At 38.3% G+C, this 12,284-nt stretch overlaps 2 protein-coding genes across 2 annotated transcripts in view; both read right to left on the bottom strand.

Annotated features, from left to right (window-relative positions):
* Positions 1–12,284, bottom strand: part of LOC131042441 (methionine aminopeptidase 1B, chloroplastic) — a 265,674-nt gene that overhangs the window by 100,387 nt on the left and 153,003 nt on the right. The gene's annotated exons all lie outside the window — the stretch shown is intronic.
* LOC131042442 (uncharacterized) lies at positions 8,028–9,237 on the bottom strand. Its single transcript, XM_057975715.2, has 3 exons — positions 8,917–9,237; positions 8,589–8,804; positions 8,028–8,486 (listed from the first exon to the last, which is right to left on the bottom strand). Exons 1-3 carry the CDS (start codon positions 9,191–9,193, stop codon positions 8,242–8,244), a joined length of 738 nt encoding a protein of 245 aa, XP_057831698.2. The 5' UTR covers positions 9,194–9,237; the 3' UTR covers positions 8,028–8,241.

The following is a 12,284-nucleotide window of genomic DNA, read 5'->3' on the forward strand; positions in this document are numbered from 1 at the left end:
CTATCAGCCCATAAGGCTGATTTTAACTGAGTATGCCAAACCCGTTGGTTGCCTTCCATAGTCCTCTTAATGATCCTAATCAGATTTTTATTAGTCGATTCTGCTTGGCCATTTCCTTGCGGATAATAGTTGGAAGACGTGTTTAGGTAGATCCCTTTCTTGACAGCCCAATCAGAGATTTTAAGACCAACAAAAGCGAGCCCATTATCTGAAATTATGGACTCCGGTACCCCAAATCTGGCAACCAGATCTTCGTAGAAATTTAGGACAGCGGTCTCATTTGCCTCTTTAAGTGCTACTGCTTCAGTCCACTTGGTAAAGTAGTCAGTGGCTGTAAGTATCCACTTATGGCCAGCGCTGGATGCAGGGTTTATCACCCCAATAAAGTCCAAACCCCACCTCATGAAAGGCTGTTCCACCTGAATTGGCTGCAAAGGCAAAGCTGCCAATCCCATTTTGCCAGCAAACATGGCACATTCCTTGCACTTTCTGACCCACACGTGTGCATCTCTGAATAATGTGGGCCAATAATAGCCACCCTTCATCACCTTAAGAGCGGTTGCTCTTGGTGAAAAATGGCCCCCAGCTGATCCCTCATGAAAATCATGCAGCAGCTTACTTATTTGGTCAGGCCCAACGCATCTCAGCAACACACCATTAAAATCTTTACGAAACAAGATGCCATTAAGGAGTGTATAAGGTATAGACTGCAGTCTGAAATACCTTCTTTTAGCTCTGTCCAGCAACTCAGGACATTCACCAGTTTGCAGAAAATGAGTCATTTCCTGCACCCAATCAGCAGTAGGAGTCCCAACTGATGCTTGCTCGTCACCTTGCAGTGTTAGAACAGCTTCCTGTTCATGCTTTGGCGAACTAGAAATGCCATCAGCAAGCTGTTCGCATAAGCCTTTGCCTCTGACCAACTTGGTAACCTGAATTTTGACATCATACTCCATGACCTTGGTTATCCAACCAGCCCTCTTGTCATTGAGATCCCTGCTCAATAGAAACTCCTTCACGCTTGGGTGAGCAACCATTAAATTAATGCTATTGTTAGATAGCATGTGTTTGAATTTCTTCAAACTCCTGATAACAGCCAGCACATGTTTTTCCACAAAAGTGTACCTTAGCTCGTAGTCCTTCAATGCTTGACTGAAGAAGGCTAATGGCTGTTCCGAGCCTTCATCGTTCTGCTGTACCAGCATAGCTAAGATAGAATCTACATTCCCATAGGCATACAAAGTGAAATCCTTAGAAAAATCAGGGTTTAGAAGTGTAGGGGCAGCGGCTAACGCTTCTTTGATCAGCTGAAAACTTCTCTTGCCCTCCTTGGTCCAGCTATAAGACACATTCTTTCTCAACATAGCAGTTAAAGGGCTTAGCAAATCTGCAATATCAGGGATAAATCTCCTGACAAAATTAATTCTCCCTATGAAGCTCTGCAGACCTTTCTTATGAGCTGGTAAAGGAAGGGCCAAGATGGCACTTATCCTCTCAGGATCAATGGTAATACCGTGCTTGGATACCACGTACCCAAGCAATTTGCCCTCATGGACAGCAAATATACACTTTTTTGGATTAAGGGATATCCCAAACTGTCTGCATCTTTCGAAGATCAGCCTCAAATGGTCTAAATGATCCTTTGCTTCTTTTGAGAACACTGTGATATCATCTAGATAGACCAGCACTATTTTATACATCAAACCTTGAAACGCCATATCCATGGCACGCTGGAAAGTTGCCCCTGCATTGGACAACCCAAAAGGCATCTTCTTATAGGCCATAGTGCCCCATTTAGTAGTAAAAGCTGTCTTGTACTGGTCCTCCTCTTTGACTAAAATCTGGTTATAATCGGAAAAACCATCTAACAGAGAAAACATCTCAGAACCTGAAACTACTTGCAAAATCTGCTCCATAGAAGGTAAAGGATAATGGTCTTTCAGTGAGGCTCGATTAAGGTCTCTAAAATCCACACAGAGCCTGATTTCACCATTCCTCTTCCTTACCGGAACTAAGTTTGAAACCCACGAAGTGTGCTTGATGGAAAAAACTATGGCACTCTCAATCAGCTTGTCTAATTCCTTTTTCATCAGGGGCTCCAATTTGGGATTTATTGGCCTCTGTTTTTGTCTCACTGTTTTGGAATTAGGCTCGAGTTCTATTGTATGTTGTGCAAGCTCAGGGTCAAATCCCCTCAAATCAGAATATTGCCAAGCAAATATATCATTAAATTCTTGACAGAGGGATACAAAAGCTGCTTCTTTTCCTTTGGTATGAAATTTGCCAAGTTTAAGAAACCTACCTCTCGAAATCTCAACTTCTTCATAGTGGTTCTGATCAATTTGAATGCTGGACCTTTCTTTCCTAACTTGGTCGTCAGAATTGAAGATGGATTCCAAGGAGACCAATCCCTTGGGTAACTTATTACTTTTCAGCTGAATGATCTGGTCACCATACTGGTGTTGTAGTTTCTTCTGGTTAGTATGAGAGAACTCAGCTTCCTCTCTTAGGAAACTCACAATCTGCTGGTCACTTTCAAAAACCTGCCAATGTATATCATTATCTGGTACAGCAAGCCTAATAACAATCTTTACATGCTGATGGCTACCATTGCTACCAATTTCCTTGGGAATATCATATTCTGCCCCTATGGCTGCTAATCTGTCAGCACACTTATTCTGATTTCTGGGTATGGATATCAGATTGAAGGCATCAAATCCTTCTAAGAGGTCCCACACCCTATGCTTATAAGACTTAAGCAAATCATTTTTTGTAAGACAAATGTTCCTCACCTGATTAGCAACTAACTCGCTGTCCCCAGACACTTTCAGACAGTTAATACCTCTCTGTCTTGCCCATTCCAAACCGTGGATAAGAGCCTCGTATTCAGCAACATTATTAGTACAGCTGAAGCAAAATCTGAAAGCTGAATAGTATCTCTCACCTCTTGGGGAAACAAGCATGCATCCACCACCGGTGCCAACCTTGTTCCTTGAGCCATCAAAAAAAAGCTCCCACAGCTCACAATCTTGCTGATCACCGTGCTGTTCTGGATTTTTTTCTATATCAGGCATGAAAGGCTCAGCCTCAAGTATCACAAAAACACCAAAATCAGTCTCTTCGTGTTGTTCACATGGAACAGCAGCGTGGGTCTGAGCTGCCCACTCATCAAGAAGGATATCAGGTATATTTTCTGTGGACGTATTGCCTTCTTGAACTGCAGATTCCTCTTCACATTCACTTGCAATCAAATTGGCATTAAGGGGGGGCGGATTGTAAGGTTCTATATGATCCTTGGCTATAGGTTCTGACCTTACAGTGACTTTTGTGCCATACCTAGTCCTAAACAGCATATGGGACCAATCTGAAGATAAGTAACCTCCTATTTTTGCAGTAAAATCCCTTGATAAGCATATAGCAAAATAAGGAGGCAATTCTATAACGTAAATATCTTGTGGAATAGAGAAATTTGGGCATGCATGAAGGGTTAAACTCAGATTTTTAATAACTCCTACTGTGTTAACAGTAGTCCCGTCTAATTGGACAACCCCTTTTTCTAAAGGTTCATATTTGATCCCCAACCTATCTACAATCTGCTTGGGCCGAACTGCTAGCACCCGAGTCTATCATGCAGTTATGTACTAATTGATTTCCAATGATTAAGGACACATAAAAGGATGGGGGTTTAACCTTTGAAGCTTCTTTCTCTTTATCATTTGTAGCAGCATTGGTCAACACAGCCTTGGGTTTATCTTCCTTAAGTTCTTCAAATATATCTAAATTTGACAAGGCTGATTGGAGTAAGTCCCTTTGGCCGGGGATACACAAGGAATCCCACATAGTCATGGATACGTTTGCTTTCTTCATATGATCAAGAATATTGAAAGACGCATTTGACTTTGCTTGTATTTTAGGGGCAGCAACTTCACCTTGAGCAGCAGCTGTCTGGACTGATGGATTAGGTTGCTTCTTGCCTACCAAGGGCTGGCTTGTTGGCGATTGCCTAATATTTTCAGTGGTTGATGGGACAGCAGCATTCTGATCCAAGTTCGGCAGCTGGTGTATCAAGGTTTGATTATTATCCGATTGCTGCCCTCCTTCAATGGCTCTCTTCTTGGACCTTGTATAAACCAAAGCTGCTGGATCAGCCTGGTTAATCCCACAAAATTCTCCTCCCTGCCAATTTAGAAGAGCTGTCTCAGGTTGTTGATCCCCTTGCTGTTGGATAGAATCTTCATGGGGCGTATCCAATTGCCCACTTGAATTATTTTGGACCATCAAGGCCTAGTTAATCACCCCATTTGCACAAGTGCTTTGGTTATGGGGCAAATTGCAGGGAAAACACCAGTCAAAGTCCTATGACAAATTGTTTTGAATGGGCATGAGCTCTTTTGAAGAGCTGGCAGCATTGGGGCTATAAGCTTGATAAGGCCTTGGCACATAGGCTTGTCTTGGGCCTTGATTATTTGGCTGATAAGGTGGTCTATTTGACTGATTTTGCTGATAATTAGACTGGAATGGAGGCTGGTAAGGCCTGAAACCTTGATTTTGCTGCCTCTTCAAGTTTACTATTTCGCTGCCAAATGTTTGCAGCAGTCCCTTGATCTCCTGTAAATCACTTGATTGTGCCGGAAAGTTATTCTCTGGTCTAACAGGTTGAGAAACTGGTGCTGGTAAGGCTGGTGCAGCTGGGATGATAGCTATAGGAGGTATTTGCATTGCTATCGGTGGCTGGATGGTAGGAAAAATTGGCATGGCAGGCCTTGGGGCAATTTTACCAGCCTGTATAAGGCTGTTCTCTGCTCTAATGGCAATAGAATAGGCCTGAGGCAATGAAGTGCCTCCCATCGACTGCACCATCACTGAGATATCACTATTCAAAGCTCTTAAATAGTATAAGAAGGCGTGGTCAGCTGTGGGCCTCACCGTTTGCGGGATTCTATCCCAAGTTTTCTGGAAACGGTGGCTGAAATCTGACATGACTTCGTGGGGAGCCCTCTTTATTGTTGACAGCTGCTCCATTAGCGACAAATGGTCTGATTTGTCCTCGAAGAAACTGCATAATTGGTTACCCAACTGGTCCCATGTCGCAATAGAATTAATAGGAAGGCCTCTGAACCATTGCAAGGCTTTACCCTTGAAAGATGCTGCAAGCAATCTGACTGCAACATTCTCCTCTGTCACATGGTGAACAGCGCATAAGTTTGCAACATCTTGTATGTGTTCAGCTGGGGTAATTTGATCTTCACCATGAAAATATGGTAAGCTTTTCAAAGCAGCCACTGGAATATCATCATGCTGTGTTAAATTCAGTGGGCTGCCCTGGTTAAATGCAACAAATGGCTGATTTCTGCCTGCTGGAATCATGATTACTGGGATTATTTGTGACACAGTTTGAGCCCTAACAGCAGGGGGAGTAGACTTGGCTCTCCTGGAATAAACACAGTTCTCTTTCTGTTTCTCAACTACCCTCCCTCTTCTTCTAGGAGGGGATAACTGCAAAAATTCGAAGGATGAAGAATTACTCCTAGTTTGTATCCTTCTCATAAGCAAAAGTGCACTGGATTTACTAAACCAGAAATCAGAGTCGCCAGGTATGTTGTAAGAATGTCTCTGAAAGACTAAAATTACTGCTGTACACACCAAACAGCACCATAAAACATCTTATAAGGGCTGAAAAATTATGCTCTCAGTCCCACCGGGCGTGCCAAAAACTGTTATCACTTGAACCTGCACCCCTGTTTGCTAAGCTATCAACTCAGCAGGCTTGTGACACATGGGAACCCTCCTAGGCCTGTGGGTTGCCTAAAAAATGGAGTGAACCTCCAGAGTAAGCTGGTTCTTTTCAGATTCTGCACCTAAACTAACAATTTCTTCAGGGAAAAGAGTAAGGAGGAGAAAATGTAAAACTAAACTTGAATCTAAGGTGATTGCACCAGATGGTATTCTTTTTGGAATCTATTTAAGCAAAAGACACACAGTACAACAATGATAATAAACCCTTTTTTTTTTTTACACTGACCAACAACTCATGACCCTTGCATCAATGCTTCATAAGCAGGCTGGATAATCACAGTCCTAAGATGGAAAAAATCCTTTTTCACAACCTAAGACTATTAATCATTAAAACACAGCTAATGACCTACAAGTAGTATATATGTTTCTGCATAAGGCATCAAAAGGAAATGTAAATTTTAAGGGGGGCAAAAGCCAACCACCAAAGAACTGACTAACCCTGAAGATGCAGTAACAGAGAAAGATGAGGAGTAGTGGAGTAAACCAAGCTATTATCCTTGCCAAACAGGTATCACCAAGCTTTATAAATCCTGAAAATGTGTTACAAAGACATCCCTTCCTGCAGAGAGAACTAAAAAATTACAGTCTGCTCCAAGATGAATGAATCAGAACCCTTACAAAAATGAAGGTTCCCAGTATATCTGCCTTTTTCCAAAGTTATCAAGAAGTCTCCACCTCCTCATTTTAGGTCGAGCAAACTCAAAAACCCTACTTTTTGGGCCTCAAAAAATATCTCCAAAGGGATAAATCTGAGCCAAAAGGCTAAGTCATCCATTCTGCAACCATAAAACCTCATAAATGCAACATAAATGCCCCTAAAATGTCTCTGACAGGCCTGCAAGCCCTCATAAATGCAAAAATATCCCTCTCTTTGCCCAAACAAAATATCTAATAAAGTGATTTTTCAAAAAAAAGATTTATTATTATCTGGTCAGACATTTGTTTGACTTTATTTTTATTTATATTTAAAAGTTTTAATAATATAAAAATAATAGAATTGTTTTATTTAAAGTGACAAAATAAATAAATCACTCTAATAACACAATTTTATTATTTTTATTTATTAAATAATAAAGTGTAATAAAAAATATATTTAATAAAAGTGTTTGATTAACACTTTAATAAATAAAAAATTTTATTATATTTTATTATTTTTTAAATATAAAATAAAAATAATATCAAACCTATGTTTGATCAAAAAATAATAAATTTTTTAATAAAAAGAAAAACTTTTAAAAAAACATTTGTTTACATGTCTTAGAGGGCGCATTTCTTGAGTTTTGAAGGTCATCTTGCTAAGAAAATTGAAGGGGAGACATTAAGTGATATGTCACTTAGGAAAAAAGAAAGTTACAAAAATTAAAGTGATTAAAATCACTTAGAAGCAATGCGAACCCTTGCCATTTGGCCTCCAACCATATTGCGTGGCATAAGAAGGGAATAAAAATGATTATTATTTTTTTGAAGACATCTTAAGGGAAACTTAACCCTAAAATCTTCATTTGCCTTTTCACTTTGTCTTTCGAAAAATCTGGAAACTAGCTCTGCATCTTTCTGGGCGCCGCTTAGGGTTTGAGCTGGGCGTGGAAGAAGAAAAATGTCGATTTGCTCTCTGCTCTGGGCGCATTTTTGAGCGCTGGGCCTCTGTTTCTCCTTACGGTCTGCTCTTTGTTTGCGTTTTTTGTTAGTTTCGGGCTCATTTTTGGAGCCGCTGGAGATCTGTTGCGTTTCTGAGCGTTTCTTTTTGGGTGTTCGAAGCTTGGCTTCCTTGCTGGGCGCGATCCTTCCATTTTTCATCCATTATTCTGCACAGGTCCGCCATTCTTTACCGATTCTGGAAGGAAAAAATGCTTTTTTGAAGTATGCATGGCTTTTCTCTCTGTGTTTTTTCTGAAATATTTCATGGCACGAACTTGCTCGGCAGTTGCTTGCATTTTTTTTTGTAAAAAATTCATCTATGTGATCTGTTGCACTTCCTGTAAGCTATTAACACAGCACTGCAAAACTATCTTTCCCTTTTCCATCATAATTAGAATAATACTTCGAATCAATGAAACAATAATCGTTTGGGGAATTAATCGGCAAAACAAAAGTATAAGATTTTTTCAAAAAATCGGGAAAAAATCGGATATACAAAAAAACGTAAAAAATTGCAGAAAAACAATCAAAAACTACTTTTTTTATATATTTTAGGGTATTTCCATAGCATAGAGATATTGTAGGCAAATAAAATAGACACTGGAAAACATGAATTGCAGGAAATAGATTTTTGTTGTTTATATTCATATCACTGATTACGTTCCACAAAATATACTACACCATAAATAATATCTAGATGGTGATAGATGTCAAAATGTCAATTACAATATAGTTTGTGACTTTGAACAAAGTCAACCTATAAACTAAGTACAAAATTCCAAAATCTCAAATGTAGGCAATGACATGCTAGAGAGTAGGAGGCCCTGATGATGAAGCTCCTGGGTAAGAGCCTGTCCTAATTCCTTCAACCCATTCAGGACGAAAGTTGGCTTGCCTCATGATATCAAAATCTTCAGACACAAGCGGACGATCAGCAACAACATAATCATCATCAACATCATCATCATCATCATCAGCATCATCAGCAGCAATCAACTCGCACTCTGGATATATCTCATCGAGGTCAATTGGCAAGCATTCCTCAATAGTTCCTGATTTTGCCCATGTAGAAATTAGTGTTTCCCTTACAAATGAAAAACCAATGAATAGTGAATACAATTCAAAAAACTGCAACTATATATTAATATTCTCACCTTGAGCTTTCCTTATCTTCAAGCGGAGGTTGTGATGAACAAATACCAAGTCATTCAGTCGTTGTTGTGATAGGCGGTTGCGTTTCTTAGAATGTATGTGTTCAAACACACTCCAATTACGCTCACAAGCTGATGAGCTACATGGTTGGCTCAAAATACGCACCGCCATCCACCTTAAATTTGGTATTTCATCTCCAAAAGAAGCCCACCATGCAGCTGAAAAACACATTATATGGAGATGATATTGTAAGACTAAGAATATCTTATAATCTTAACAAACTTAATGGTTGGCAAAATAAAGAGATTGTCAAAAGTTTATAGAGTGTACCTGGTTGAATTGTCTTTCTGCTTTGTATAGCAGCCCTAGAAGAGAGAAAGCCCTTAGCATGCTTGTACATTTCCAGCTCTATCGTAGCCGCATCAAATTTTTCCAAGTCAGGAAACATTTTTTCCATGCACTTGAAGAAGCCTTGTTTGATCTCAGCATCAATTTCCAGGAAGTCAGTCTTATAGAATAACAGAGGATTGAGAAAATATCCTGCAGCATGGAGAGGAGTGTGCATTTGTCCATCCCATCTCCTATCAATTATGTCCCACAACGGCATATACTTATCCCTGTTATTTTCCAGCTTACTCCTTATCACCTCCTTGGCCCTATCGATGGCCTCATACACATATCCCATGGGGGGTTTATCTCCATCCACTAGTCTCAAGACTTTTACTAAAGGCTCTGAAAATTCTACAATTTGTTCAATAGATTCCCAAAATGTGGTAGAATACATATACCCTGCCACTGCTATGCCATTTGCTTGAGTTGTGAAACCAGACTCCATCCACTCAGCTGAAACAAACATTCGCCTTAAATTACCTTTTTGTTCACATAATGTTTGTAATGCAAGGAAATATGTTGCAAATCTTGTCACTCCTGGTCGAACTAGCTCCTTGCCTCCTGTGAAAGAGCGCATTATAGCCAAAACCCTTGTGTGATTATAAACAAATTTGGTAACCTTGTGAGCTTTCTGAAATGCCGCCTTAACCCATTCAATTTTTCCAATGTCCTCTAGGGTTAGATCAAGGCAATGTGCTGCACATGGTGTAAAAAACATGGAAGGATATTTATCTGTCAGAAGTCTCCCTGCAGCAACACAAGCAGCAGCATTGTCTGTGATAAATTGAACCACATTTTGTGGCCCTACATCCATAACTACCACGTCATACATCTCAAACAATGCATTTGTGGATTTCATCATATTAGATGCATCCACAGATTTCAAAAAAACAGTGCTAATCTCACAAGAGACAAGGAAGTTAATGAGAGTTCGGTTCCTTCTATCTGTCCAACCATCTGACATGATGCTGCAACCAGTTCTAGCCCACTGTAATCGATGTTGTTTAACAACATCTTGAACATCCTCTACTGCATCTTTCAGCATACCAACCCTCAATGATTCACAAGATGGGGCTTGAAACCCAGGACCTACAGCTGCAATAGCATCTACCATGGGTTGCCAATATGGATTTCTGGAAGCATGGAATGCCGTGTGAGAGGAGTACCAATAATTAGCAATTGCCTTCTTTGCTTGTTCAGTGACAGTTTTCCTCCATCCTGTACTCTCCAAAGTGGTTTGTGATCCTGGTGTGGTACGAGGTTGGAAGAAAGCATTAGTGTTTCCTCCACCTGTATTTGGTCCATGTGCTATAGAATTATGTGTCGACCCAGATACCCTGAAACTCCCATCTTCACCATCCTCCTCACCCAAATGGTTCGTCTTGGGATCTGCAGAACTAGAACCTAGTTCAACGGTAATTCTTGCCTTTTTGGCCTTACTCTCAGCAATCCCGTCAAGAGATTGCTTTGCCTGATACGAGACATCTGCAGGGCATGCCTTGCATATCACGGTGTTATTTCCTCGTTCTTTGGACAAATGCCATTTGAAACGATAAATTCCACCACTGATCTCTTCTAGACACCAATTGCACTTGACCTTCGTGCTACCAGGAACTGCTGTGCAATGTGTCCACGCAAAGTCTTTCTGACGCGGCATTCTGATCAAAAAACAGATCTGTAAAAACATTACACTTAGTCTTAAACTTTTGAGGGATCTAGGGTTGGGCTTGTGTATAATAATTGCATTTTAATTACATTGACATGGGAAATTGGAAACCTAAATGTAATTGAATTTCAAGTTTACACCAATGGTATACTTTAATCATTGCTCAATACATAACCTAGTAGATGACCACAAACAACTGTGACATAATGACATTAATTCATAAATTTACGACATCAAGACAAAGAACTAATAGTAGAAGTCACACACAGTTATATGGGCACCTATATTAGACCTTTGACACTTAAAGAATCAATGCCATGCAAAGTTATATCAAAATCAAGATCAAATAGAATATTAGTTGGGCAAAGCTAAGACTTCATATTGTCACAAGTCATAATAAAGACACAATTTCATAAGCATGTTAAGTAGACTGGTTTCTAAACGCCCTATGACAAGTAATTCCCCATCCTTTGTCAGGATTGATGATTAGGAAATAAGGATTGGGGCTTAAGCATAGTAACTGCCAAATGTATTATGAATCCTAATTGTTCCTTCACTTATGAATTGTTTTCTATCACAAAAAACCAAAACATGGAAATTTTTAAGTGATATGGTTGAGCAGTAGGGTTTCTGTGGTAGTCTACCCAATTTTATAAAAAATATATCTCTATTTTCTGTGCAAATTAAACTATATAAATTAATAAAGAAAATGGAGTTTAATATGATTTTTATTATATAGAAAATAGAGCAAAAATATATATACAAAAAACATATACATAAATTTTTTTAAAATATTTTATGTATAAATTTCCTATATATACTTTATTTTCTGTATAAATTTATATAGAAAATATAGCCACTGTATAAATTACAGTGGCTATATTTTCTGTATAAATTTTTTACAGTGGCTACAGAAAATAGAGTATATATTTTCTGCATTAATCTATGATTCTATACTATACAAAAAATATATAAGTACTTCTGTATACAGCCATTAATATAGAAAATTAATACAAAAAAATTATAAAGAAAAGTTAATACTATATTAAATAAAGAAATATACAGAAAAATACTCTGTTTTTTTAATTAATTTTCTATAAAATACATAAAATTAATATAGAAAAATTAATACTCTATTTATATAGAAAATCACATAAAAAAATTCTATTTAATATAGTCTCTTTTTCTGCATACAAATACTCTATTTTTTGTATTAATTTTCTATAAAATACATAAAATTAATATAGGAAAATTAATAATCTATTAATACAGAAAATCACATAAAAAAATTAATAATCTATTAATACATAAAATTAATAATCTATTAATACAGAAAATCACATAAAAAAATTAATAATCTATTAATACAGAAAATAACATAAAAAAATTAATAATCTATTAATACTTAAAATTAATAATCTATTAATACATTAAATTAATTTAGGAAAATTATTTCTGTATATTTCTGGCAAATCACATAAAAAATACAGAAAATCACATAAAACTTTGGATTAAAAAAATTTGTGTAAAAACCTGGCAATGGCAGAAGACCTCTTCCCGTCAATGTGCAATGGCGCGACCTCTTCTCGTTTTCGTCGAGCTCCCGTGCCTCTTCTCTTCCCGTCGGGCTATTTCACGACCC

Source organism: Cryptomeria japonica, chromosome 1 (genome assembly GCF_030272615.1).
Source record: "Cryptomeria japonica chromosome 1, Sugi_1.0, whole genome shotgun sequence".
Classification (NCBI taxonomy): domain Eukaryota; kingdom Viridiplantae; phylum Streptophyta; class Pinopsida; order Cupressales; family Cupressaceae; genus Cryptomeria; species Cryptomeria japonica.

What these genes read in the sequence shown, in the direction of transcription:
- LOC131042442 (XM_057975715.2), bottom strand. Translation starts at nt 9,193, where the DNA reads ATGCCGTTGTGGGACATAATTGATAGGAGATGGGATGGACAAATGCAC. An exon ending in CAGAAAGACAATTCAACCAG is followed by an intron (nt 8,805 to 8,916) that starts GTACACTCTATA and finishes TGTGTTTTTCAG; the next exon opens with CTGCATGGTGGGCTTCTTTT. An exon ending in GAAGATAAGGAAAGCTCAAG is followed by an intron (nt 8,487 to 8,588) that starts GTGAGAATATTA and finishes GGGCAAAATCAG; the next exon opens with GAACTATTGAGGAATGCTTG.